Source organism: Euleptes europaea, chromosome 1 (assembly GCF_029931775.1).
Source record: "Euleptes europaea isolate rEulEur1 chromosome 1, rEulEur1.hap1, whole genome shotgun sequence".
In the NCBI taxonomy this organism is placed as follows: Eukaryota; Metazoa; Chordata; class Lepidosauria; order Squamata; family Sphaerodactylidae; genus Euleptes; species Euleptes europaea.
The window spans coordinates 148,838,201-148,865,197 of NC_079312.1; the positions used below are offsets into that span (position 1 = coordinate 148,838,201).

General features: G+C 44.4%; 1 protein-coding gene across 2 annotated transcripts in view; it reads left to right on the top strand.

The window, feature by feature from the left end:
• The window catches only part of DIP2B (disco interacting protein 2 homolog B), a 220,708-nt gene that overhangs the window by 46,625 nt on the left and 147,086 nt on the right, over positions 1 to 26,997 (top strand). For both annotated transcript variants that reach the window (XM_056853964.1, XM_056853968.1), the window contains exon 2: positions 26,268 to 26,339. In XM_056853964.1, coding sequence (XP_056709942.1) covers positions 26,268 to 26,339 — 72 coding nt within the window. The remainder of the gene's footprint in view (positions 1 to 26,267; positions 26,340 to 26,997) is intronic.

The following is a 26,997-nucleotide window of genomic DNA, read 5'->3' on the forward strand; positions in this document are numbered from 1 at the left end:
GCATTGATCAGTCCACAGTATCTTAGCGGAGGGTAATGTGGCAGAGTTTTCTTTACCTTTGGTTTTCAGAAGGTCGGTGATGGGCAGTGCTATTTGGGCGAAGTTAGGGATAAATCCGCGGTAGAAATTAGCAAAGCCCAGAAACTGTTGTACTTGCTTGCGGTTGGAGGGAGGTGTCCAATCGAGGACGGAACGGACCTTGGCCGGGTCCATGCTAAGGCCATGGTGGGAGATTATATATCCCAAGAAAGTTATTTTGCTCTGGTGAAATTCGCATTTAGCCAGTTTTGCAAAGAGTTGGTGGTTGCGTAGGCGGTGTAAAACTTCTCGGACCAAAGCGACGTGCTCGTCCATGGTTTTTGAATAAATAAGAATGTCATCCAAATAAACTACCACCCCACGGTACAGTAAATCATGAAGGATTTCGTTGATGAGTTGCATGAAGACCCCCGGGGCCCCTTTTAACCCGAAGGGCATCACAAGGAATTCAAACATCCCAAAACAGCTAGAGAAGGCAGTGAGGGATTGGTCCCCCTCGTGGATATGGACGCGGTAGTAGGCTTCTACTAGGTCCAATTTAGAGAAAATACGTCCCTCTTGCAGTTGTCCCAAAATATCTGATATTAGCGGTATAGGATAGGCGTTGGCTTGAGTAACTGCATTGAGTTTTCGGAAGTCAATGCAGAGGCGTAGGTCGCCTTCCTTTTTTTGGACGAAAAACGCGGGGGCTGAGTTGGGAGCGTTCGAGGGGCGAATGAACCCTCTGGCAAGGTTTTTGTCCAAAAAGTCCCGTAGTACAGTGCGCTCGGAAGTGCTCATAGGGTAAATTTTACTCTTGGTTAATGTGCAGTCCTTCACCACTTCGATTGCACAGTCAGTGGCCCGGTGGGGGGGGTAAGGCATCACATTTTTTAATGTTAAAGACATCCGCAAAGTCCTGGTATACAGCAGGGAGGGATGGTGGTGATGGGACATCGGAGATTAATGCCGAAGTGGGTGGAGACAGCAGCGCAACTTGCTGTCGATGCTGGTCGCATTTGGGGTTGGCAAAGGAGATGGTGTTCGTTTCCCAGTCTATACTGGGACTATGACCAGTTAATTCCCAGGACCACTTCAAATTGGATAGGGGCTATGGTAAAGTCTATTTGTTCCCAGTGGGAGCCAATTCCCATCGCCACCCCTATAGTGCGATGATCAACTGGGCCCCCCTTGAAATGGCTCCCATCCATTTGGGCAAATTGGACGGGGGCTGGTAAAGCCTCAGACTCGACTTTGAGTGCTGCAAATGTGGCTTCATTTATGAGAGTGCGACTGCAACCAGAGTCAATGAGTGCCTTAACGGGTAGTTGGGGACCACCTTCATGGTGTTGTAAAATTGTGTCCACATAAACGGTGGTTTCTACTTCCTTTACTTTAGTGGGAGCTTTCGGTTTAGCAGGAGAATCTGCAGAGGTCTGTGGAGACGCTCCACTCACCACAGACCGGAGCCGTTTTTTGACAAATCAAGGGGGGATTCCAGGTTTAAAGCCGGAGAATTCCATGGGTTCTCTTCGTCAGAAGAGGGAAAGTTGTCCCCCAATGGGGCACTTGTAATCCGGGACCCGGCGGGGTCATTCGATGTAGGCAGGATGGATGAGTCTCCAGCGTGAAGTGCAGAGGGTGTGGGACTTCCCGGCGCTGCGGGTGGCCGTGGTGCCTCTGCGTTGCGGTCGTCCTCTAGCTCGGGTTGTCGTGCTGGGACGAAAGGGTTCAGGGCGGTATGGGCAGGCTGCTGCAAAGTGGCCTAGTTCCCCACAAATGAGGCAGGCACCTCTTTGAAATCGGGTTTCGCGATCCTGGGGTGGACGCGCAGGTTTCCGTGGATTGGGGGGTGGTGCCTTGGGCTGGGGCTTTTGGACGCTTTTCTCCTTGGCGGACAAGGGAAATAAAGCGCCGGCGGCTTTCCACCTCTTCGGCTAATAGAATCCAATCCTCAAGAGTGTCGGGATCACCCCGCATGTACGACCAGTTCAGAACGTCAGGGTGTAAGGCTTCCCTGAAATGGTGAATTAGGGTGGCTTCGGGCCAGCCCACAATTTTGCTTGCCAGTCTTTGAAATTCATTGGCAAATTCTCGAACTGGAGTAGAGCCCTGTCTTAGTTGTAGAAGCTCCGCTTTGGCTCGTTCCCCCAGAAAGGGGTCCTCAAACCTCCTACGTAAGGCAGTCATGAAATTGTTGAGGGAACGGATAGAGCGGGATTGGGTGTCGAATTGGAGGACCATCCAGTCAGCTGCTTTACCTGTCAAAAGGGAAGCCACATAGCGAACCCGGCTGTCCTCTGTAGGGAAGAGCTGTCCTTGTTCTCGCATATAGCTGTCCACCTGATGCAAGAAACAGGGTAGGGTTTCGAGAGATCCATCGTACGTAGTTTTCAACTTGAGTTGTTTCCAGGGACCGGGCATAGGTTGACCTGGTTGCACGGGTGCCCTGGGTGCAGGTAAAACGGGACCTCCGGGAGGCGGAGGTTGCGCAGGCACATTAGCGGGTGGCTGGACTGGCACCCCCTCATCCGGTATTGCGGGTCCCTGTGGGACGGGCTGTGCCTGGGCTGTCAGGGCCTGCTGTAACTGCCTGTTGTCCTGAAGCACACGTTCCATTAGCTCCTGGAGTTGATCAACACGGTCAGATAGCTCTCGATTTTGAGCTCGTAACAGGTGAACGTCCTCTCCTGGGCCACCCATACGATGAGGTTTACTTGTCCTAAAACTCGTGGCCCATTGAGAACTGTCCCCATATAAGTCTTCTTCCTCAGACTCCCCGGAATCTTGGCGTCGGTCTGCGAGGCGGCGTGCGCGTTGGGTCGTGCGCGACTGGGCAAATACCGGGGAAAAAGATAGACCCAACGGAGGACCGCTCCTTACGGTGTCCTTGGGGCGGCCGCCTGTCCGCGCCCAATCCGCAGCCAATTGTAGCTCTTTATCCCTTGCGGCTTGAGCCTCGGCTTCCGCCTTAGCCGCTTCAGCAGCTTCTTTATCCGCGAGAACTTTTGCGCTTTCAAGTCTCAGGGCTGCAGCTGCGGTAACGTGCGGTAAAAGTTCCGTTTCCAGGAGTGTGAGTATGGGGCCGGGTTCCCCACCTAGCAATGGTTGCACTCGGACCGCAATCGCGGGTGCATCGGCTCCAAACGTCGAGGCCAAACGTTGAGCCAAGGTGGCTACCGTTGTATCCTTTGTACAATCCGCAAAGAGGAGAGCCGTATGGATAGCGACCCGCTTGGCTTCAGCTTGACAGCTAGCTGCATCGGGTATCAAAGACCCATCTGCTGGTGTGGCTCCCGCCATGGTAGCTTTCCCCAAGACGATAGGACGCGTTAGAGCCGTGGATGAGAGAGCCTCACGGGCAATAAGCTTGTCCAACAATCCAATTAGTACTTGTAAGTCCTCAGTTGCCAGCCGGGCATCATCCAGCAACTGATCAAAATCCTGGAAATCTAAACGAGTATTAGTATCCTCCGACGTTAACATCCAGAGAACTCTCACTAGAGATTGCCACTGTGTCTGGACCAGTCCCCTCAAGCGGCAAACCTCTAAATTAGTCCTAAAGAGTTCAGCGACTATGTCCTGTAGAAGGGTAGGATCCTCAAATGAGGACTCCAGGGTTCCAAGAAGTAGTAGTCACGGTTCACTTGGAGAGCGACCTCCTAGCTCCCATCCGAGTGGCAGGCGAACCCTCCAGGGCTCCAGCCTGACTAGGGAATCGATGAGGAAGAGTTAGGGAGATAGCTGTCATAATGTGAGCTCTTGACCCAAAGAACCAGAAATCACCACAGAGACAATTAGATTCCAAGCAGATAGCTTTTACTGGTCAAATAGGCAATACAGTGCATCGAGGATAAGATGACAGCTATGAGTTGTCTGGCTCGTTAGTTGGAAATATAAGGCATAGAAACGGCGGGAGATTACAAAGCATAAACAGAGCACTATTTCCCAGGAGTGGCGTTCCCAGGCTTTGGTATGTGGAGCCGTCCTTGAAGTCTGGACGGTTCAGCAAAGGAACGAGAGGAAACATCTAAACCGAGATAACAGCCTGACATTCGCTACTTCTGGAGCACAAAGGTGAGACAAATTGGCCATGTGTTAATCCCCTGTGTCTTGGTAGTTAGATGCCTGTGCATTGACCACAAGATAAAACAATAAAACCCTCAAATTTAAATTTTGACTTGGGTGGCATAAGAGCCGAAAATATAAGTAGATTTTAAGGCACACTCTACACATTTGCTTTGATTTCCAATATTTCTAGCACTAGCCAGTCAGAAAAATATTATTTAAAAGTTTTCTGTCCCCTTAAATTAATGAGACTTTTCTGGTGGTGTTAGTCCAGTCTGCTGATTCTGTCCTTTCTCAGTTCTCATCCAGATTTTGGCCCAAGGGAATTTACCGTATTTTTCCGTCTAAAATGTATAAAACGTAAAAAAAATGTATAAAATGTATAAAATATTCCGTCTAAAATGTTATACATTTCCCAATGTATAAGGCGACCCCTATTTTTTTGAACCCAAAATTAAGAAAAAAATAGGGGTCATCTTCTGTGTATAAGACGACCCCCAATTTTATAATTTTAAAGAAAAAAAATAGTCATATACATGGAAAAATACGGTAACTCTCTTTGTATTGCAGCAGATCTTGGCAAAAGGTTTGGTAATGTCGAAGGAGTCGATCAGACACAGCTCTCTGAACACATTATTGAAGTTATTTTAATGAGTAGTTGATTCTAATCTATAACAGCCAGAGAACAATGTGGTAATTGTTTTGACACAGACTTGTGGTAGATACTTATCCAAGTTTTTGAATGATTTGTCCAAGATGACCCATTTGACTAGCTCAAATGTTCATGCAGCTATTTGTTGTTTTTGTTGTTTTGAACTATTGTTGTTTTAATGTTGTTTTAACTTTGTAATACTGGTCAAGGACCGCAGTAAATTATATTACAGGTGGTTTGTTGACTATGAGAGTTCAGTTCTACCAAGTCCCTAACTATCTTTCCTTGGTAAATTGAAGTTTCTCTGTAAATCAACACTTATGGGGACCTTATAGTTGTGCACTAGTTTTTCCATAGAACTAATAAGGAACAGTGTTCAAGAGGCCTTGCTTCTCAGTAAATAGTTGTGATGAAAATGAATGTTGGTGGTTCACACTAGGAATGTGGAAGTGTCTATTGAATGGGCATCTCAATGTTCATCCTGATACCTCTGTCTTCAGGGAAGATTGTGTTCCAATATATTTCCCTCCCCTTAAAAATATGTGCCCAGGTTGAATGGTAGTTGAACGTGAAATGTAGTGTTGTGCCCTGAATCTGCACACCAAGTTTCATTCCAGTGTTGCAAAAGAAATATCTTTTTTACAGACACAGAATGCCAAACCGGCAAGTTTCACCAAAGGCCTTATTTTGCTTGGCCAGTGATTGCGTTATAAAGGATTTGTATCCTTTATACCCACCAGGCTCAAACCTCTGCTGCTAATAGGGCCATTCACCACCCATCTCCAATAACAGCTGTGTCAACAAGGCTGCAAAGTGGCAGAAGCACAGAGACGAAGCACATCCAAAGGTCTTATGAAGTGCGTAGCTCTATCTTATGTGCAAACATAACCAAAATAGGTTGTACATCACGGGTGGAAGGAAGTGCACATGATCATGGAATAGAGAGCGCATTTGGGAGATCCCACCCCTCGAAATCCCTCCTCTAGGCTTCTCTTAAGTTCTCAGAAGCTTTGGGTTAATCAGCTTGATTTTTCCTCCTTTCCTCCCTTTCCCTTTAACTGACCCATAGTTGCCCTGCTTCTGCTAGAGCAGTGGTCGGCAAACTCATTACCGTATATACCCATGTATAAGCCGACCCGCGTATAAGCCGAGGTGCCTAATTTCTCCCCAAAAATGGGGAAAAATTAGGCACCCGCGTATAAGCCGAGGGTCGGCTTATAACCCCTCCCCCCCCCGCAGGCTTACCTGACGGGCTCCCGGTAAAGGCGGTGGTGGCGGCGGTGGGCCCCCGCAGGAGGCTTCCAGGGCGGGGGGAGCCAGGCACGCCCGGCAGCCGGCTTCCCCTGGCCCTTCCAGGGCGGGGGGAGCCAGGCGTGCACGGCGGCGGCGCGGCCTTGGAGAGGCCGCAGGAGGCCCTCACAGGGCGCTCCTGGCCAGGCGAAGCTGCATGGGCCCAGCAGCGGCGGCAATGGCGGCGATGGCGGCGGTGGTAAGTTGCCTCCTCCCTCCTCCCCTACCGTATTGACCCTCGTATAAGCCGAGGCCGGCTTTTTCAGCCCTTTTTTTGGGCTGAAAAACTCGGCATATACGCGAGTATATACGGTAGTCAACAGAGCCAAATATCAACAGTACAGCGATTGAGATTTCTTTTGAAAGCCAAATTTCTTAAACTATATAGGTAGGTACACTGTTTATTAACTTAATAAACTTTAATTAAAGTTTTAAGTCTTAATTAAACTATAGTGTACACGATGAGCACTGACCACTGTACAGGCTTAGGTCAATTATGCACGGGAGGTTTTGCCTTGGATTTGCCCCTCTCTGGATGTACGTTTTCCCCATCCTAATTCTCAAAACTCTGTATTGGGGGGGGGGGCTTGTTTTTGAGTTCTGAGAATTCAGTTGGGGAAAATGTGCATCTAGAGAGGGGCAAATCCGAGAAAAAACTTCTCGTGCATAAATGGCCTGAGACACGCTGGCCATCGCCTTCACCGGAGGCCTCGCCCGGCAAGACCCGCATTCACTCACACAGGCCATTTGCGCACGAGAGGTTTGGCCTTGGGTTTGCCGCTCTCCAGATACACATTTCCCCCATCTAAATTCTCAAAAGTCTGTATGGGGGCTGAGTTTTGAGAGTTTGGATGGGGGAAATGTGCAAAGCAAAACCTCCCCCTTCATCCCTTCAAAAGACCCTCCCTTTAAAAGAGCTAAGGTTTTTTTTCTCCTCTCCCCCTCGCTCACCCTTAGCTCCCCGCCCTGCAAGGCGCAGGCCAGCTCCTCCCACTGCCTCGCGAAGCCTTCTTGCCGGAGGCCGATGTGGTTCACTTCTTCCCACAGGCGGTGGGCCCCCCAGCCGGAAAGGCTGGCCACGGCCAGGAGGACCAGGTACAAGAGGCCGTTGAAGAGCTTGCTGAGGCTCAGGGTGGAGGAAGGCTTCCCCGCGCCAGGCACCAAGGCGCTAACCTTGGCGCCTTTGGACTGAGCCTGGCTCTGCTGCGGGGGCCTCTTCGCCACGTCATCGGGGAGGCTGGAATGGGCTCCCTTCTCCGACGGAGAGGAGCCGCCGCCGCCTTTATTGCTCCTTTGTTTGGCCGAAGACATGCTGGCTTGCAGCGGGGGGGGGGGGCTTTCTCCCAAAGGGGGCTGAGGGGAACTTGGGCACTTCACCAGAAGAGCGGCGATGGAGGCTTCCGAAAGCTGCTAGCGGGGGGGAGCCGAGCTTCGGTGTGCCTCTCCATTCAATTTAGGCATTGAGATTGCAGGGAGAGGAAGGCTGGAGGGGGGGGGATTCGGGCGGGCCGCTGCATCCCCGTCCAGCACCGCCTCCCCACCCAGCACCGCCTCCCCAGTTCCTTAACGCTCCAGCGGGCTGCCACGCAGACTAGCCCGCACATGGTCATTTGTGGCAGAGCCGCACTCAAGGGGCCAAAGAGCCGCATGCGGCTCGGGAGCCACAGTTTGCCGACCACTGTGCTAGAGCATATTTTGTCTTCACCATACCACCCTGAGAATGCAAAGGCTTATTGGGGGAGGCCTTTTCGACCCACATAAAGGCCAGTCAGTTTAATATCAGATATGTAAAGTGTCCCTGAAATGTGACTTGTACACTTCAGGCCTAATGGTGGCACAGAGATGTCATCATCAATTACAGTAATATCTATAGGTTTTTGACAATACAGAGTTGATGGTCAGAGAATGAAAATACAACCTAAATGCAGTGGGGTGTATGATAGTGGGGTGTATGATAGCTGTTGTGATGAAGAATACAGCCGTGTTCAGCATTCATCTTCTAATGAAACCAGATGGCCCTCTGTTTGGTATATTAAAAAGGTCATATCGATTCTCTTTGTGAAACAGCAATTTATTTAAAGCATTTTATTGAAATGTGTTTCAAGCAGCAGTTAAAACCTTCTCACTGCAGCAGTTGCAGGATTGCCTTGTTTATGATTATATGATTATGCATCCTGCTCTGTAGCTTTAGTGGACAATTTGCCATTTGGCTGGAGTTGACTTTCAGAAGGGTTAGTCCTACTGCAGTAAAACAGTGTGTCTTATGGCATCTTAAAGACTAACAGGTTTATTGTGGCATCAGCTTTAAAGATTTGACTTACAGATGGTAGTTGCTTCAAAATGGCATAATTTTGCTTACTGTTTTAATGAGCCGGCACATGCCAAACTGTGCACGGTTGCACTCATTTTATACAACTACTCTAGAATTTTTCATCTATCTTCTGTATGAGAGATGACTCACCCCATAAAGTCTCTTTAGAATTATAGTCATTACAGGTGAGAAATGGTTGCCCCAATCCAGCAATTGGCTTGGCCACACAATAAGGGCTGGGCAAATCAGGTTGGTTCAAAGATCTGTTTGCAGGTGCAGCTGCAAACGTGTGCAGCTGCTGGTCCTAATCTATTGCCTGCCAGTCTAAACTCTGTGAATTCATGGGAACATGTACCCAAGTATAAAATAATGAGCACATTGTTACACTTGTGTCTTTTTTCTGATGTGCAAGCAGTGTTCAGAAAAAGACAAAGGAGGCTTGACAAGAAACAGGAGGGTAAGAATGTGTCATATACTTTTTGTGTGTGTTTTGCAAAGAAGTTAAAGATAAAGGAGGATTACCTGCCAGATTCAATAGTGGGTACGTGGGTAGGTAAACATCAGAAAATGCTTAATGTAGAAGTGCATTATTTTAAGGGTTTTTTTTTTTTGCAGCGGAGGGCAATCTGCCTGGTATTAAGAGCCTGTAGCAATAAAGTTATTCACATAGAGATCTTCTTTAAGTAGGTTTTCTCAGCTTTCCCTGTGATTGAATGTAGTACATTAGATTTTTCAGTAAACTTGACCTACATTTCATGGCGCTTTTCATGTACAACACACACCGAAATTATGGAGGATTGAGCTGGTTTTTTAAAACTAGAGTGTGTGCAGTAATATAATCTTTCTCTCCCAGTATCTTGATCATAGCAAGAAGATATGATGGAATATAACACCTGCCATAACCTGGCACACACTATTTTAATGGAATGTTTCTGAAACCTTGAGAATCTGGCTTAAAGAAAGGAAAAGCCCTGCATGCCACAATCCTTTTTTGTAGTTAACGTTGCGGTTGACAGAATAATGGCTTTGGCATTATAGCCAGGTTGGTTGCATGTCAATATGGTTTCCTTAGCAATGGAGTTCCTCAATCCGCCATTGCCAGTGTAAACATAATTGTAAGCATTGGTGCTATGTCCACTGCATACAGGCTATCAGTCAGCTTTTAAAATGTATTTGTTTATACTCTCTGTTTCTTACTGAGGTTTAAGACAGTTCATGCAATATGAAACAATGTGATCAAACAGCATAAACACAAAAAATAAAACACAACCCCGCATAAAACATCCAATAAATTATGTAATAGGGCTGAGATTACAAAAATTAGAAAAAATGTGAGAAGGAAAAAAAGTTATCAGATATGATATATCATGAAAATGCAAGTAACTGATTTGCAAAAGTTGAGGACAACATTGGCTCTTGTAGGTTATCCAGGCTGTGTGACCGTGGTCTTGGTATTTTCTGTCCTTCAGTGTTACTCCTCTGAAGATGCCTGCCACAGCTTCTGGCGAAACGTCAGGAAAGAAAATACCAAGACCACGGTCACACAGCCCGGATAACCTACAAGAACCAATGAACTCTGACCGTGAAAGCCTTCGACAATATTTTGAGGACAACACTTCTGCATTTGTGCTGTTCATTTCAGTTTCAGGTTGAAACATGTTGCTGCTGTCTTCTTGCTTGTGAAACAGGAGTACAGTTCAGAGCCAGATCTTGCAGTGTTCAATTATTAGTTGAAAATAGGTATATTTATTCTATTTTAAAGGTCCGTTCACATGTCATATGTTTACGAAGAGGTTCCTGTAATTAAAACTGTGAGTTTTGCATCCAGGAAAGTTTAAGAGCTAGAAACTTTGGTCACATATTATCTTTGTTTAGATTTCAAGTCTGACTTTGCAATCTAATTGTGCATATTCTTGAATTCTTCATGGAATAGGCCTGATGATTTAATAAACCACAACTGCATTTAGTTCCTCTTATATCTTCGCAAACCCTGTTTAATATTATAACTTCTTAGCATTATCTTGGTTTGTAAATTTATAGTCTAGTGCCTTGAATTTTTCTGCAGCATACTGTGAACTGCCCGTGGCATAGATTGGACCTACTGTATGTGTGTATTTATATCCCCAATTGACCGAGGAATACATGTAGATTATTTATGTCATCTTCAACTAGTGAGTCAGGTTTTCATTTTTTTTTTTAAAGGACACTATATTGAAAGAAGAAATTTGCAAAAGTTGAGGACAACGCTTTTTGCATTTGTGCTGAATCAGAATGGTGAGATTAGTGGAACTTGTTCAGATCCACCAAAGCAATTCTGGGTGGTCCTATGTAAATGACTTCCAGTTGCCATTTCTTAGTCAGTTGGGAAGCAGTGGCTGCGTGCCTCATTTCTGGCCTCTGTTTTTTTATGTCTATATAAGGCCCTGCAGTAGCCTACCAAACCAACATGCTCGTGTATACACACAACACAAATAGACATAAAATCACAAAATTAGACTTTGACCAAACACGTTTTGGCCAAATAGCCTTCTTCAGTGGTCAAAACGATCACAGTTCCAGTCTACCAATGTACATAATTTTCTAAAAATCTTTATGAATGTAGGTGCGTTGTGTTTGCAGGATAACAATATATATAACTAATACTTTCTCATCTGCTTTAGGCTTCCATACAAATGGGAAACTAATCCCCGTGTGTGTTTCCCTCTTAAATGAGATGTTCTATTTCAGTCATAAATAAAATTGTCAAAATCTCCTAGTCATAAAGACGTTTCAAAAGTCTGGAGTAGTTATAAAGTATACTTTAAAGAGGGAAACACTCAGGGATTAGTTATATAGCAAACCCTTCTTTGGTGGTCCAAGTCCTCACATCTCAGCAAGGGACAACCCTGCAGCCATGACCGCACCATACAGATCTTTACAGACATCAGTCTGGATGGATGTGGGGCCACTGTCAACCACCAATTGACCTAGGCACATGGACTTCAACAGAACGACTGATGCACATCAATCAGAGCTGAGGACTATATACAGGGCCCTGATGACCTTCCGTTGCGTCATCCAGGGCCACCACATCCTGATCCGGATGGGCAACATCTTGGCCAAAGCACACCTGAACAAACAGGGTGGCTCCGGATCCTTGATGCGCCACAAGGAAGCAGAAAGGGTCCAAGTTCATGAAGGGCTTTGTATGTTATAGCTAATGCCTTAAATGGAGTCTGGTAACTGAAGGGCAGCCAGTGAAGTGCTTTTCAGGATGGGAGTAATATGCATGTTCCATCTAGCTCCTGATAATAACTGAGCTGAGGCATTCTGCACCAGCTGGAATATCTGAATTGATTTTGAGTGAAGAACAAAGTATAGTGCATTGTGGTACTCTAGTCTCGATGTTACTGTGGCGTGGATCCAGGTGGCCAGATCAGCTGCATCAAGATAAGGGGCTACCTTTCGTGCTAGGCTGAGTTGGAAGAAAGCCTTTTTTGGCGATTGCATTCACTTGCTTATCCAGTAATAAAGTTGGATCCAGTATAACGCTGAAACCATAAGATCTGTTCCAGATACTTGTTTCTGTGGGTGATTTTGCGTTGTGGAGCCAACCGAGCTCTTTCATACATAAAGTAGCAGCAGAACATATTACATTGAACTAAAAATGTGAATTTTCTGATTTTCCGAAACACAGCTGAGCCTGTTTGGACTACAGGTATTGTGTTCCCTACACAAGTGTGTTTTTGCAGCCTTTTGTCTGTGGACTGCTTCAGCCTGTACGTGATCCTTTTCTGTAATTTCTGCAGGGTAGCAGTTATGCCTTTGTTAGAGAGTAAATGATTCAGTGTTCTAATTCTAATGGGGGGGGAGACAAGGAGGAGGGGAGAAGTTGAAAGGGTCTCATTGTGTAAGCACAGCAGGATTAGTTGGTGTTACCACCTTACACGGATTGAACACTACTGATTGGAGTGGATTTTTGATTCCTGTTGCAGGAAGAAACCTCTTGCCAGGGCATTTGTGTATGCAGACGCAAGCACATGTTAGACCTGGACCTGTAGGGCTCCTCTGATTGCCGGATTTTGGCTCAAATATAATGTTCAGAGTTAAGCACTTGTGACTTGCCAGTTGTTAACCCAGAAGTTACCTTGGGGTAAAATAATTAGGCTTAACCTATATGTCCTTTACAGGATAATTTGCTTGTTTTCCCTTCACTTTGTTAGCAGTAAGTGGTGGTTACTACAGTTTAATCCATTTTTGTAACATTCTTAATTGACAGGGTGCTTTGTAGCCTTTGTTTTCTTCCATGCAGCAGCTCATGGCACTGAATGTTCTCATTTTACAGATGGGGACTCAGTCTGAAAGATGGTGACTTGTGCCCAGGGCCTCAGATTGACCTGGTTTGGGCTTAATGCCTTTGGCCTTTGACTCACATACTTCCCAATCCTCTCTCAATACTGTGAGTTTTTCTCCCTCACTTCCTGTTTCAAGTAACCTATACTTTATCATTATCATTGCGAATCAAGCAAACTATGGTTTGTGTTTTTTTTTCAGAATCAGAAAACATATGAGAACTGGTTTTTGAAATCCATTTTGCAAGCAAGCTATGAGTTAATCCCATTTGAATGTAACTGAACAAGGAAGAGTGAGAGGAGGGAGCTTCCAAAGTAGGGCCCTGATGGTCAAACTATGTTTTGCCAACCTGAAAAGCCTAGGCAAAAATGGGCTTGAAGCTCGCGGATCCAAATTTGCTATGTTGTCTGTTGGAGTATGTGGGCAATTGGAGAGGTTGCTTTTTTTAGAATACAGGAACACAGTTGAATGTGTTTCGAGAAGCTATATTTATTGTTATATGTTGATACTGTATGCTTGCTGGTGATCACTTGTAGGAGGCATATCTGTTATAATTGTGGATAAGACATTGCCTGGATTCTGGATTCTTCTGATTTTAGGGTTGGGGGAATGACCAGTTAAGATTATCTGTTTTTGGAAACTATCAGATGAAATTGATTTGCAGGATGCAGTCTGGATGATCTACCTGCTGATGCAGCTTATTTTATAGATCAGCATTATGAATAACTGGTTCGGGTAATACAGTTGTGCCTAGGAGTCCTTTCTCTTCCTGGTTGAGACCTTCCTTCAAGCTTGAACAATGTAGGCCTGCCCTTTTTGGGTGACATTGCCAGCATTATGGAGTGTTCTATCTGAAGTGGCACAGAGAGACCCCTGTGCTGTCTTCTGTAAGAAATGTGAAACCATTCTTTTAGCTGGGGATTTTGCAGCTGATTTCCCAAGGAGGGTATTATTTTGAGGGAAAGTTGTATAGCGGTGGTTTTTCTTGTCTTTTTTGGCAGGAGGGTTAAGTGTTTGATGCCTGCAGATCAGATTATTTGTAAGCCTCTTTGAGTTCCCATGGTTAGAGGGGGAAAGGGAGCATGTAACTGCTGTTACATAAGGAAGTGGATGGGATTGTTAGAGATCTGGAGCTCGTCACTTGTTTCTTCAACAATTACCTGTTTTGGCTAGTGACGTCTATCCAGATCAAGTGAAATATATTCCTATCAGCTGTTGCAAGACATCTCTGGAGGCGGAGTTGCTTCCTAAGAGGTTAAAGGAGGCAGTTATTCATCCAATTCTGATTCATCCTTTTCTGAACTTCGCTGACCTTAACCATTACAAGTTAGTTTCAGTTTTTCCTTCCTTTTTTTGTGACAAGGTGATGAAGTAGGCAGTGTTAAGCATCTCCAGAAATTCTTGCATAAAGTGAATTTTCTCAACCTATACCAGTTGGAATCCAAGGAAGAATTTGGATCAGGAACCGTATTGTTTTCTCTGTCTGTGTTTCCAATAGCTCTTGAGAAATTAATTGGAAGAGGCAGGTGGGTGCTTGTGTTAAGGATAAACCAAGCCCCATACTCCTAGTTAGAGCCTTTGTTCTCAGAACCCATGAGGCTGTCTTCATCTTGAAATGTTTTAACAAAAGAACTCTGGAAACTGGAGATAACTTGGAGTTGCGTTCTTTGTCTCTCTTATATGAGAATTAATAGGTGCCAGTAGGTGCCCTTGGCCTAGTGAAAAACAGATGGTTACAGATTACACTGGGGGGGGGGGCTGTTTTAGGAAGTTGCAGCAAAAAGCTAAAGGATCTTTTGGCACCCTAAAGACTAATATATCTATTGAAGATTGGTGGGGGGAAGTGCCCTCAAGTCACAGACTTATGGCGACCCGTAGGGTTTTCAAGGCAAGAGACGTTTGGAGGTGGTTTGCTATTGCCTGCCTCCAGATTGAATCATTAGCCTTCCTAATATGATGATAGCTTTTTGTGGGCTTTGGCCCTTGGTTAGGTCAGAAGATCTGATGTAGAGGAGGAGTTCTACCTAGAATAAATTAAGTATGTGACCAGATGCTTGATTGCTCATAAGGATCGCCTGGTGTGTTTTTGTTTTGTTATGTCTTTTACTTCAAAGATAGCATGTGTGGCTGTTCAGTTGACTGAACATAAGAACAAAAGAAAAGCCCTGCTGGATCAGACCACGGCCCATCAAGTCCAGCAGTCTGTTCACACAGTGGCCAACCAGGTGCCTCTAGGAAGCCACTAACAAGATGAGTGCAGCAGCACCATCCTACCTGTGTTCCACTGCACCCAAAATAATAGGCATGCTCCTCTGATACTAGAGAGAATAGGTATGCAGCATGACTAATATCCATTCTAACTAACAACCATGAATACCCCTCTCCTCCATGAATATGTCCACTCCCCTCTTAAAGCCCTCCAAGCTGGCAGCCATCACCACATCCTGGGGCAGGGAGTTCCACAATTTAACTATGCGTTGTGTGAAAAAATACTTCCTTTTATCTGTTTTGAATCTCTCACCCTCCAGCTTTAGCAGATGACCCCGTGTTCTAGTATTATGGGAGAGGGAGAAAAACCTCTCCCTGTCCACTCTCTCCAAACCATGCATAATTTTATAGACCTCTATCATGTCTCCCCTCAGCCGCCTTCTTTCCAAGCTAAACAGCCCTAAGCGTCTTAACCGCACCCCATAGGACAGTTGCTCTAGTCCCCTAATCATTTTGGTTGCTCTTTTCTGCACCTTCTCAAGCTCTGTAATATCCTTTTTTAGGTGTGGTGACCAGAACTGTACACAGTATTCCAAGTGTGGTCTCACCGTAGATTTGTACAAGGGCAGTATGATATCAGCAGTTTTTTCTCTATTCCTCGTCTAATTATAGCCAGCATGGCATTTGCCTTTTTTACAGCAGCCGCTGTGTGTGCCGTTCTTTGGTCAGGGTGTATACATACACTTGTGCTGTTGGTGGGGGGCGGGGGCATTTGTATCTGTAATAGACTATGCTACCTTTCATTAAAAGATAATACCTAGATTGTGGTAAAACTATTGTAAATAGCTAGCTGATTTTAACCTTAAAATATTAGATGAGGTGTCTTGCTGTGGGCTACTGTAATTCAGTCCTTGCTTTCTTTTTTAAAATTTCTATACAGCTAACAAAAAATAAATGGCTCAAGGTAGCCAGTTCTTGAACACAAATTGAAATCTATGTTTGTAACACTTTTGTTACAGGCTGCTCTCCTTCCTTAGGGACAGGAAGATTTTCTCATGTGGACAAGGAATATAAATAAATACAGCGTGTGCAAGTAAACAGTAACATTTGTTGCTCACCAGGCATGCAAATGCTCCTCAACACTAAGGGGTATTGTTGGGAAAGGATTTTCTAAGACAATTCAAGATTGTACCAGAGTGATCCCTTTCTCCTCCTCTGTACTGCCATGTTTCCCAGACAGGGAGGCACAAACTCATGCTTGACCCTGTGCAGGTGAGTTTTGTATTTGTGCCTCAAATGAAATAGGGGGCAAGTTGTCCCTCTGCCTTTTCTCATAGTGCAGCAAAAGTAGCAGGGTGGGCTTAACTCCTTACTGCTGGTGTAGAGGGTCTGGATGTTGTTGCATTGGGGTACAGCAGCTTCCAAACTCGTAACACATTATACATTTGCACAGTTTACATGCATGATAGTGTACACAATTTTACATGGGAGTCTTCTTGACACCTGTGCGTGTGTATATATGTGTGTGCCATCAAGTCACAGCTGACTTATGGCGACCTGATAGGGTTTTCAAGGCAAAAGAAGTTCAGAGGTGGTTTGCCATTGCTTGCCTCCATGTAGACTAAGAGAGTTCTGAGAGAACTGACTGGCCCAAGGTCACCCAGCAGGCTTCATGTGGAGGAGTGGGGAATCGAATGCTGTCCACCAGATTAGAGTCCGCTGCTCTTAACCAGTACACCATGCTGGCTCTGAGAAGAGTGCTATAGCTTATGAGGCTTTTAGTCTTGGAATCGCTTTAGAGCTTTTTTTTTTTTAAAAAAAATGTGCGATGCATTCTAAAATAAACATGTTCAGCTTTGCAGATACAACACCTCCACAATACCAACAAGTGCTAATAAAGGTGTTTATTTGTTGATTTGACAATGAGGACAAACATTTTTGCAATAAAGGATAGCGAATACTTGGTGATGAAGGGTAACCTCAAATATAGGAATATATTTCTTGTATGGAAAGCCGTTCTGTGTAGAAAAAAGTGACTGAACTGCCTGTGTTGTCATGTTAAACTGACTTTCACTGTGCATATATATGTGCTGCGTTTGTAAATTCAGAAAACAGATATGCATGGCATCTATTGCATAGAATGGTTTAAACAGATTTTTCATGCTTTCCTTCCACACAACAATGATGTGTGTGTAACCACCCTTGCTTTTTAACCTTAAAGATAATTCAAATAATCTTTCCACCAATGTCTCCTCAGCAGACTTCCATTCCCCCTCATGGAATCATAGTTAGAAGGGACCACCAGGGTCATCTAGTCCAACACCCTGCACAATGCAGGAAATTCCAAACTGCATCTAGCCTCAAAAGCCCTAACTTTACTTTTATATGCAGACGATGCTATTCTCTTGTCTTGCACTCAGGTGGGCCTGAAAAGACTATTATGCCAGTTCTCAAAATATTGTAAAACAGAAGAACTGAGGAGCAACTATTCAAAATCCAAAGTTATGGTATTTTCAAAAGCCATGAAATTCACTCCTATAATCTGGAGAATTGACAATATTCAATTGGAACAAGTCACTAGCTTTCCATATCTGGGTGTGATTTTTAATTCTAACCTTAGTTGGAAACCCCATTTTAAATATATAACAAAGAGAATTAAACCTTCGTTGGCAGCAATTGAAAAAATTTTTTCTTTTATAAAGGAGGAAAATTTATCCCAGGGGGACTGCAAGTGTTTAATATGAAAATCACTCCACACCTTTTATATGGTGTTTCAGTTTGGATTCTTGAGGTCAATGCTGGATGCATTGATGTTCCACTGTGTCAATCTTATGGCATATTACAGGGTCCCCAAGATGTGTAGCTGGAGTAAGCATAAGGCTAGAACTAGGCCAAGGCTCCATCGAAGCCAAAGCGTGGCTACAAGCCTTTAAACATCGTTTTAAGATTATATTTTCAACTGAGATGGCCTTTTATACGAGTTAAACCAAGACCAGTTCAACTCCTGCTGGATGCCAGAAACTGATTAAAAATAATCACTTTTAGGTCTATCTAAGTATATTTTATTAAGCATGGGGAAAAGGAAATCTATATCAAATATTAAGAGCTATACAAAAAAATTGGATTATTCCAGTTCTCCAGTGTGTGTGCGAAGAGTATGCTCTACTTAGTTCGTAGGTATATTTCTTCCTCTGAGAACACCATATTTCTGTAATTTAACAGTCCCGGGTTTCTGAAGAGCCTTTATGCTTGTTCGTCTGAACGCCACGCCTTCAGCAGTGCTAAATAGAAGATTTGGAAATTTACCCTACCCCGAAATACTTTGCTCATGTAATATGAAGAACATTGATAACGCTTTCTCGCATAATGCTGGAATGTACCCATTCAAACTCCAATGTGACCAATGGATCACTCCTATTTTAATTAAATTACCTGCCACCATAACAGATTATAAAATACTCCCCTTTTTGCTGGTGGATAGAGATCCAAATATAACATTGGCAGTGGCCAAGTATCTCTTCACCATATTTTCCTTAAAGAAATAGAAAAAAACAACAAAAAACCCCATCCCCATTAACTGCTCAAGACCTGTGGGTCATGGGAGCTTGGAAGGAAAGGAAAGGATGTGTCTGAATGTTAATAATATTGAAGATGGACCCTGTCAGCCACACCAAGGGTTCACTCACAACTTGTTCACCCAGCACTGTGATACCACCAACTGTCAGTAGTGCCCTTTGATGGTTTACCACTCTTGGTTTATAGGTAAAGGTGCAAACACCGGGTCATTACTGACCCATGGGATGATGTCACATCCCAACGTTTAGTAGGCAGACTATGTTTATAGGTTGGTCTGCCAGTGCCTTCCCCAGTCATCTTCCCTTTACCCCCAAGTACTCATTTTACTGACCTGGGAAGGATGGAAGGCTGAGTCAACCTTGAGCCGGCTACCTGAAACTAACTACCATCAAGATGGAACTCAGGTCATGAGCAGCTCTTTGTTTACTTGACCACCATTTCCGTTTGAAAGTATGTGGACCCAATAAGACATTGTGTGTGTGTAAAGTGCCGTCAAGTCGCAGCCGACTTATGACGACCCCTTTTGGGGTTTTCATGGCAAGAGACTGACACAGGTGGTTTGCCAGTGCCTTCCTCTGCACAGCAACCCTGGTATTCCTTGGTGGTCTCCCATCCAAATACTAACCGGGGCTGACCCTGCTTAGCTTCTGAGATCTGACAAGATCAGGCTAACCTGGGCCATCCAGGTCAGGGCCAATAAGACATTAGAATGGGGAAATAAATTGTGGGTGCCTGAAGACAGGGACGTATTTCCAGACTGAATTCTTGGCTCCTATTGTTAAACAGAAATTACATGAAGATGGAAGAGTGGGTGAATTGGATATTCTTAGCACATTCCTTCTTGGGGTTTAATTACGGAATGTGAATGAATTTACAGGGCTTCATAGAGTATTTATATCCCACGTTTCCATGATTACCTCCCAGAGCAGCTGCACAAATAGCTTTTATCTACATTCAGTCCACTAACAACCAGGAAGTGACCCGTGTATTTCTGTTAACAAATTCAGAACTCACCCTCAAGCTTCATACTGTTCGTAGATGTGCACTACTTCTCAGGCTGTGCATTGAATTAGCAAAAATATGTTTTGTTTGAAAATTTGTTATTTGCTCTAATGTGCTGCAGAATTGCTTTGCTTATAATATGCTAGAGACAACTTGCATTTCACACATCACCCCCACTGCTTTGTGGTAGCCTGCCATCTGGCAATGGAACGGTGATAGCCCCCGAGCTGGGCATTATGTTGCATGGATCCCATTAAAAAAGAAGATAAAACCAAATATACTATTCCATTTGTAGTAAAAACAAAATAAAGTATTATTCTTTAAGCTTTATAATATTTGGGAGGATGAGGTGGATGTGCAGCCATGGCCTCCCCCCCCTCCAATGTATCCGGTCCAGTGCCCAAATGGCCACCAAAGCCAGGCAGGAATCCACTGTGAGTGGGCCCAGTGACAGCTTGTAAAGGGAAGGGGGGACCAGGGGGAAGCCTATGCTTCCCTGGTTCTCTGGTCAGCCAGCACCTGGCTGGCCGTAGCTGCAGCTGGGCCTACCCTGCAGGCTTACTTCTACGCAAGGTAACAAAAAACAAAAAAGCCTCTCATTTGAGCATGTGACACTGGCACTGTGGAGTTAGCAAATATCTTTCCTGATATATGATTACCAACTTCTAGACACTATTTTAGAACAAAACCAATTTGCAGCAGCTTGCCTGCCAAATGATTCTCGAGCAGTCGAAAGAGGCGCACATACCTGTTATTGCAAGTGGGATGGTCATTGATACTGAAAAGGTTATCACTACAGGACTAACTTTAATAATGAGAAGGCTGGGGTTAAGGAAATCAGTAGCAGTACTGAGGAGGCTGATGGTTGCTTCGTACCCCATGGAACAATCAACAAGCTCCTCAGTATAGCTATGATTTCCTTAACCCCAGCCTTCTCATTATTCAAGGGGTCTCAGGAGTTTAAGACTGGGCCATCTGATGTTCTATAAGCCTAGTTATTTCCTTTTTAGGTGGATTTGAGACTAAGCTGATTTATTTCCTGTTTTAGGGTGCTTTATAAATGCAAGCCCTGGAGGTGAATGGGACCTGTGCGGCTGGTGGTTTTATGATGAGACATTGCTTCTGTTGACTTCAGATTCATTGGTGCAGTGGGCATAATGAGCCATTGCAAATTTGAATATCAGTCCCATGAAATTATGTAAAATGTATGATAATTTTAGTGATCCTGGGAAATGGCAGATGATAATTGATAGCACCTGTTGCAATTATCCTAAATTTTGTAGCCCCTGAAATTACAGATCATATGGTGTGGGGAAAATGGTGAACATTGCTTTTGTTTCTTGTACCCAGTAAAATGGCATTCTCCGCTGAGGCAAGGGCATCCTGAGCTGCGGGTTGTTTTCCTTCTCCATCCGGGTAGGCAGGACTAAAGTTTCTGACTTCCTGTGCCCCTTGGCGGGAAAACAGCCTGAGGAAGCCAGTTACCGTCTGTACTAGCTACGTTGACAGGAACGAGACAAACTAACGAGACACTGCATTATAACATATGGATAATCGAACAAGGAGACCAGGCGTGCTATCATTTGTGGTTATACACGGTACTAAGGCTGCCGTGGGGAGATGCCAGGGTTCTATTTCTAAAAAACTGATTATTTGAAAAGGGAGGGGCAGGATGCCCTTCGCCTCAGAGGAGAATAAGCCCTCACGGTGAGTATCCAAGGCTATATTCTCCGCTGAGGCAAGGGCATCCTGAGCTGTGGGACTTATAAGAGCTCCCAATAGAGCGGAAAAGAACATATTACTCAACCACACTTTGCAAAACCCTGCGACCGAAGGAGGCTTGGGCTGAAGACCAGGTATGGATTCTATAGTGTCTGACAAAGGTTGAGACTGAAGACCAGGTAGCGGCTCTACAGATCTCTTCTACCGGTGCTTGTTTGTCAAGCGCCAGGCGGTCAAACAGAACCATTGGGGGTCTGGGTGTGTTATGGGCCCCTGGCGGAGAGTGGTCTGTTCCGCTGGGATCCGCCACGGTTCTTGGTAGGACATGCGTTTGAGGGTTATGAACCATGGTCTCCGGGGCCAGTAAGGAGCTATTAGTATCACTTCTGCTCTGTGTTGGTGGATTTTCCTGAGGACTTTGGGTAGGATGGGGATTGGAGGGAATGTGTAAAGCAGTCCCTTGGGCCATGGTCTGAGAAGGGCGTCTGTGCCTTCTGCTCTTGGGTGGAAGAACCTGGAGTAAAATCTGGGGACCTTGTGATTTGACTCGGAGGCAGAGATCGACGGAAGGGATACCAAAGATTTCTGTAAGCTGCTGAAATGTTGTGTGGTCTAATTCCCATTCTCACTCGTCTATTGACTGGCGACTTAGCCAATCGGCACGAAGGTTGAGGTTTCCGCCCTGATTGAGGGAACGTTGGCTTGGGCCCAGATGAATATCGCCACTGCTTCCCTGTGCAGGGAAGAGGACTTGGAACCCCCTTGTTTGTTGATATAGGCTTTTGTCGTGATATTGTCTGTTCTTATGAGTAGATGGTGGTTCCTGATTGTATGTGTGAATTTTTGTAGTGCCAATTTCACCGCCCTCAGTTCCAGCAGGTTGATGTGGAGTCGTGACTCCTGCTGTGACCATCGGCCTTGGGTTATCTGATCGCCATTTTGGAATTCAATGAGCTCTTCCTGGATTTCTTCTGCAACCTCTTCAACAGCAATACCAAAAGGATTGCGAATCAGCTTTTGGGTATCTTTTGATTCTGTCTGGTTATATTCCGGGAAGTAACGGTGGAATTCATTGACCAGCATTTGCAGATGACTTCTGATGTTGTCTTGTATATTTGCGGTGATCATGTCATCTTTACTATAATCGACCAGTGCTTTTAATGTCACAAACGCCGAATAATTGTTTTCGCCTACCCATAATTGAAGTTTGCAAATAAAGGCACGCAGTTTATCTTCAAACATAAAAATGTTTCCCACACCTGCTAAATTTGTGTTTCCAGAACCTTTCAACTGTAAGTTTAGTTTATTCAAATGTGAGAAAATATCCACAAGATAAGCCAAATGCATCTGACTTTTCGAATCAGAAAACAGCTCTAGTAAATCTTTAATTTTCTTCTCAGCTAGAAACAGCTCAACCTCTTTTCTTAGTTCAAATAACCTTCCCAGCATATTGCCTTTCGATAGCCAACGAACTTTGGTGTGGAAAAGAAGAGTCTCATGATCAGAGTCCATTTCAGTGCACAGTTTTTTAAAAAGGCGTGTATTTAAGGCACTGCTTTTAATGACATTGACCACTTTTATGGCCATTTCCATGGTATTAACAAGGCTTTTAGGAAGAGTCTTGGAAGCTAACGCCTGACGATGTATGATACAATGAGTTGTTATTGCTGAAGGATTCTTCTGTTTTATTAATGTTGCTAGACCGGAGCGTGATCCTAACATGGCTGGAGCGCCATCCATACAGAAGCCGGCGAGCTTTTCCCACATAATGCTATGTTTCTCAAAATACTCCGCTATTATATTCATGACGTCGATACCTTTTGACGTCGTTTCCAGTTTCTGTGAAATCAATAATTCCTCTTTAATAGTCTTGTCGTCGTCTAAAAAGCGGACAAATATGAGCAACTGACTGCAATTAGAAACGTCTGTCGATTCATCACACTGCAAAGCAAAACATGGCGAATTTTTTATTTTCGAAACAAGCTGCTCCTCGATGTCATTTGACATAATTTCAATTCAAGATTTACCGTGTTGTTCGATTGAGGTATTTCCTGTATTTTCTTTTTGGCTTCCATCCCTAAAATCCCTTCGATAGCTATCATCAAACAAGGTTTGACGAGTGTTTCTCCTATTGTGTGTGGTTGTGTGAGGCTCGCTTGCACCCTCCCCCAGCCTCCCCGGCCCCGCATGTTCCTTACTTGTCGCGCGCCGCTCCCGCGAGTCACCACCGCATGACGCCGCGCTCTGCGCCTGCTAGCCGCCACCATGCCGCCCGCGTAAATATTAATTTATTATGGGTTTATAACTTTGTTTCGCGGACCCCTGGTTTAGTTCTTGTGGACCACTGGGGGTCCATGGACCCCTGGTTGGGAACCAGTGCTGTAAAGCATCGCAACTTCACAGTCTTCATTCTTCATGGTGCAGAAGATAGTCTGGTTAATGGTGCAGCAGCTTGGATCTTTTTGGACCTGTGAATTGGCCTGCTTGTAAGCAGCTATTGTTGAAGAATGCCTGATTTGCATTTTAGATGGTTGTTTTCAAATATTCTGATATTAATGTTTCATTTGGAACAGCTTGGAGGGGGGGGTTGCTTTCTGTTAAATACAGTCTTCACACCAAGTACAGTGAAGGGTCTCAACTAATTTTGTAGAAAGACTAAAGATAAAAGAACAAGAGGAAGCATACCACTTGCAGGCCCACACTTTTCTGCTTGCTGCACAGAGCCCACATTCTTCAGACTCTGAAAAACAGGAAGCCAATTCTTAAAGATACAGCAATGGTTTAGAGAAGTCTCTCTACATTTCGAGCGTGTGGTGAATGGAAAAATTTGGCTCATTCTGTAGAAGAAAAATGATAGCATTGTGGCTGCCTCTTTGAATCTGAAAGCTGCTTTTGCTCAGTATCAAAGGTTGCATTACACCTTTTAATTGGATTTATATTAGCCAAGCACAGATGGAGTCAGTCTGATGAAGCAACAAATAGGGGAAGTCCAAGGCTTGGGACTCACTAGCAATGCCAAGCTAAGTGTTTGGAAACTGGTGGAATAACCTCCTTTGCCACTTCCCTTTATCATCCTTTCTGTTGTTGTGATCTGGAGCTCATCTTTCTGCTGACGTGCTTCAGGCAACTAACAAAATCACAATAGTGTAAAGCAGTTATGGGAGGGGGGAGATTCTGCCAATCCTAAAATATAGGAATCATGTAATAACATAATAACAACATAATAAATAATAATCTGAAGGCATGAGCTGTGGCTCACGAAAGCTCATACCCTGCCAAAACTTTTGTTAGTCTTTAAGGTGCTGCTGGACTCTTCCTCTTTTCTACATGTAATAACATGTTATAGTAATCAGTTGTAATGGAATTGATGCGTGTTCTTCCAAGGCCTGAAACAGCAGTGGCAAGTTGGGCAATTCAAATGTCTGAGCTCTAGCTTGGGAATGCTGATGCAACAATAAATTGTTCAGCCTTTGAGGTGCTACAAGGCCTCCTTTTTTAAAAAAAATTGAGTCAACAGACTAATATGGCTGCCCTTCTGGAATTTGGAAACTTGGTTCCTTGGCCCGCCCCCTGGCAGAGGATATTCCGTTAAGCATAGAAGGTCCAAGTCTGGAAAAGCAGCTGCCTCCTTTTCTGACCACCCAAGTGAATTGGTACAACAGGCATAAGAATGGCTATGCTCTATCTGATGGAAAACTCATATTTTTTTCATTGCTCCCCAGACCCCACCCTCTTCAGACTCCACCCTCAAAACCTCCAGGTATTTTCCAACCCAGAGCTGGCAATCCTAATGACAAGTCTGAAACACATTTAAAGACTAACAGGTTTACAAAAGAGGGGGATGCAAAAGCATGAGGGATGGAAGGAGAAGTGTAACAAGAAAGTGATAATGTAGAGACGTTGACTGGTTTGAGAAACATGTAATGGTTAGCTTTTCTTTAGTAGTAAGTTAATAGATCTGATCCACCTAGCCTTTAAAAAGAAAGCTATTGTGAAGAGGCATTCCTTTCCCCTGGAGCTTGAAAGGGTAAGGCTGAAGAATCACAAGAACTTCCCTCCAGCCTCTGATTTCCCCCCTTCCTTCCTCCACTTCTGGTATGCCAGCAGTAGAAAGCTGAAGCATAGGGAATAATTTTCCATCTAAGCACAAACCAGGAAGCAAAAACTGATCATGATCCATCACCATCAGTTATTGTCAGTTTCTAGAATGGCTGCATCATGGTGATACAGTAAGAGAAGCACCCGTTGTGTTAGCTGTTTGCCCCCTGTTTTCTCTCTGTGGTAACGGTGTGACCATCCCTTCTTCAAATAGTTTGAGAGGCAAGGGTACAAAATATTAGATTGAAGATGAGCTAAAGGCTTTTATGGGCGAGGGAGCTTTTAGGGCTTGACCCAATTGATAGAGGGAATCTTGGTCTCCTTCCATGCCTTAATTTCAAAGGTCAAATATTTTCAAGAGATCTGGGTCCCCATACCCAGGGTAGTCCCCATACCCAGTCACTCCCTTCTTTGCACCTGGTGACTCCCAGACTCATTTTTCAGCAGAGCACTGAAAGTGAGAGCAAGGTGGAATTGCAGAGAGCACTAAAGTGTTTCCAGGTTTGCTGTTTTTCTTGCTTACCTTTAAGCCTTTCATGTTAGCCTTTTTCCTGCTATTCAGATGTAATGTGAGACAAAGAGCCAGTTGGTTCTTGCCACACACCAACCAGATCTGTTTGGGAGAATTTTATTACAGCATTGTTATCATCTTCCTTTGTGTGGCAGCTCACTCCCAGCATTCACTTTGCATGGCATACTGAAAACTTTATCTCACCTACCTTGAATGAATGGGGTAATAGTGGTGTTAGGTGTCAGAATAAACAAACAAAAAATCTTCAAAGTGCATTTGTTTTAATTTCGCTGACAGGTTTGTCTTCACCTGACACCCTGTATAATACTGTTACAGCTGGAAACAGGAACCTGGGTCAAATAGCCCCCCCCCCATAAAAAAATTTTTTTTGCATGAGTGCAGACACCTTTTAGGGTTCTTCCCTCCCCCAAACTTCATGGCAACATAAGTCTGACTTCTGCTTCCTTGGTTTCTTTTAGGGGACATTACCCAGAAGGGATATGAGAAGAAAAGGGCAAAGCTGTTGGCTCCGTATATCCCACAGACCCAAGGTAGGTCCTGTGTTACAATATGGGATAAGAAGCGCTATTGCCATGGAGTAATGGGGAAAAGTGTAGGTTCGCTGATTTTAAGCTGATCTAATTCTGTTGGGAATAGACTGGCTGGTGAAGAATATATATAAAATCTTTGAAATCTCTTCAGGTTTAACTAAACTCTGAAAGGCGATTTGTCTTTTATGTATTGATAGAGTCAAATGTGCAGTGTTTGTAGAATTAAGTCAGATTGTGTATGTCACCAGTTTCATACAGTGTATTTTCCTGGTAGGTAGGTAGGTAGGAGGTATATGAGAAGAACTCCTGCATCTGCAAAAGAGAGAAAAATGGCCAGAGTAGAAGGGATGGCAAAGCCGATTGCCTTGGAATGAATGTTTTGGTGATAGAAGGGCCAAAGGGAAGGAATACCAGGACAGGAAAAGCTGTAGGGCCTAGGAAAGGAGAGAAACAGGTGGGAGCAGGAGACAATAGGCAGGGGCAAGGATTAATGGAAGCAGGGAAGAAAGCTAGGATGGAGCTTGCTGGCTCAGCTATAGGCGTCTTTATGGCCATTCTTCCCATACATGTACTGCTCGTTTGGGCTTCCTGTTAATTCTAATGTGCTTTATTCTATTTTCATTCAGAATACTTTGCAAATATTGATACTGTCATTCAG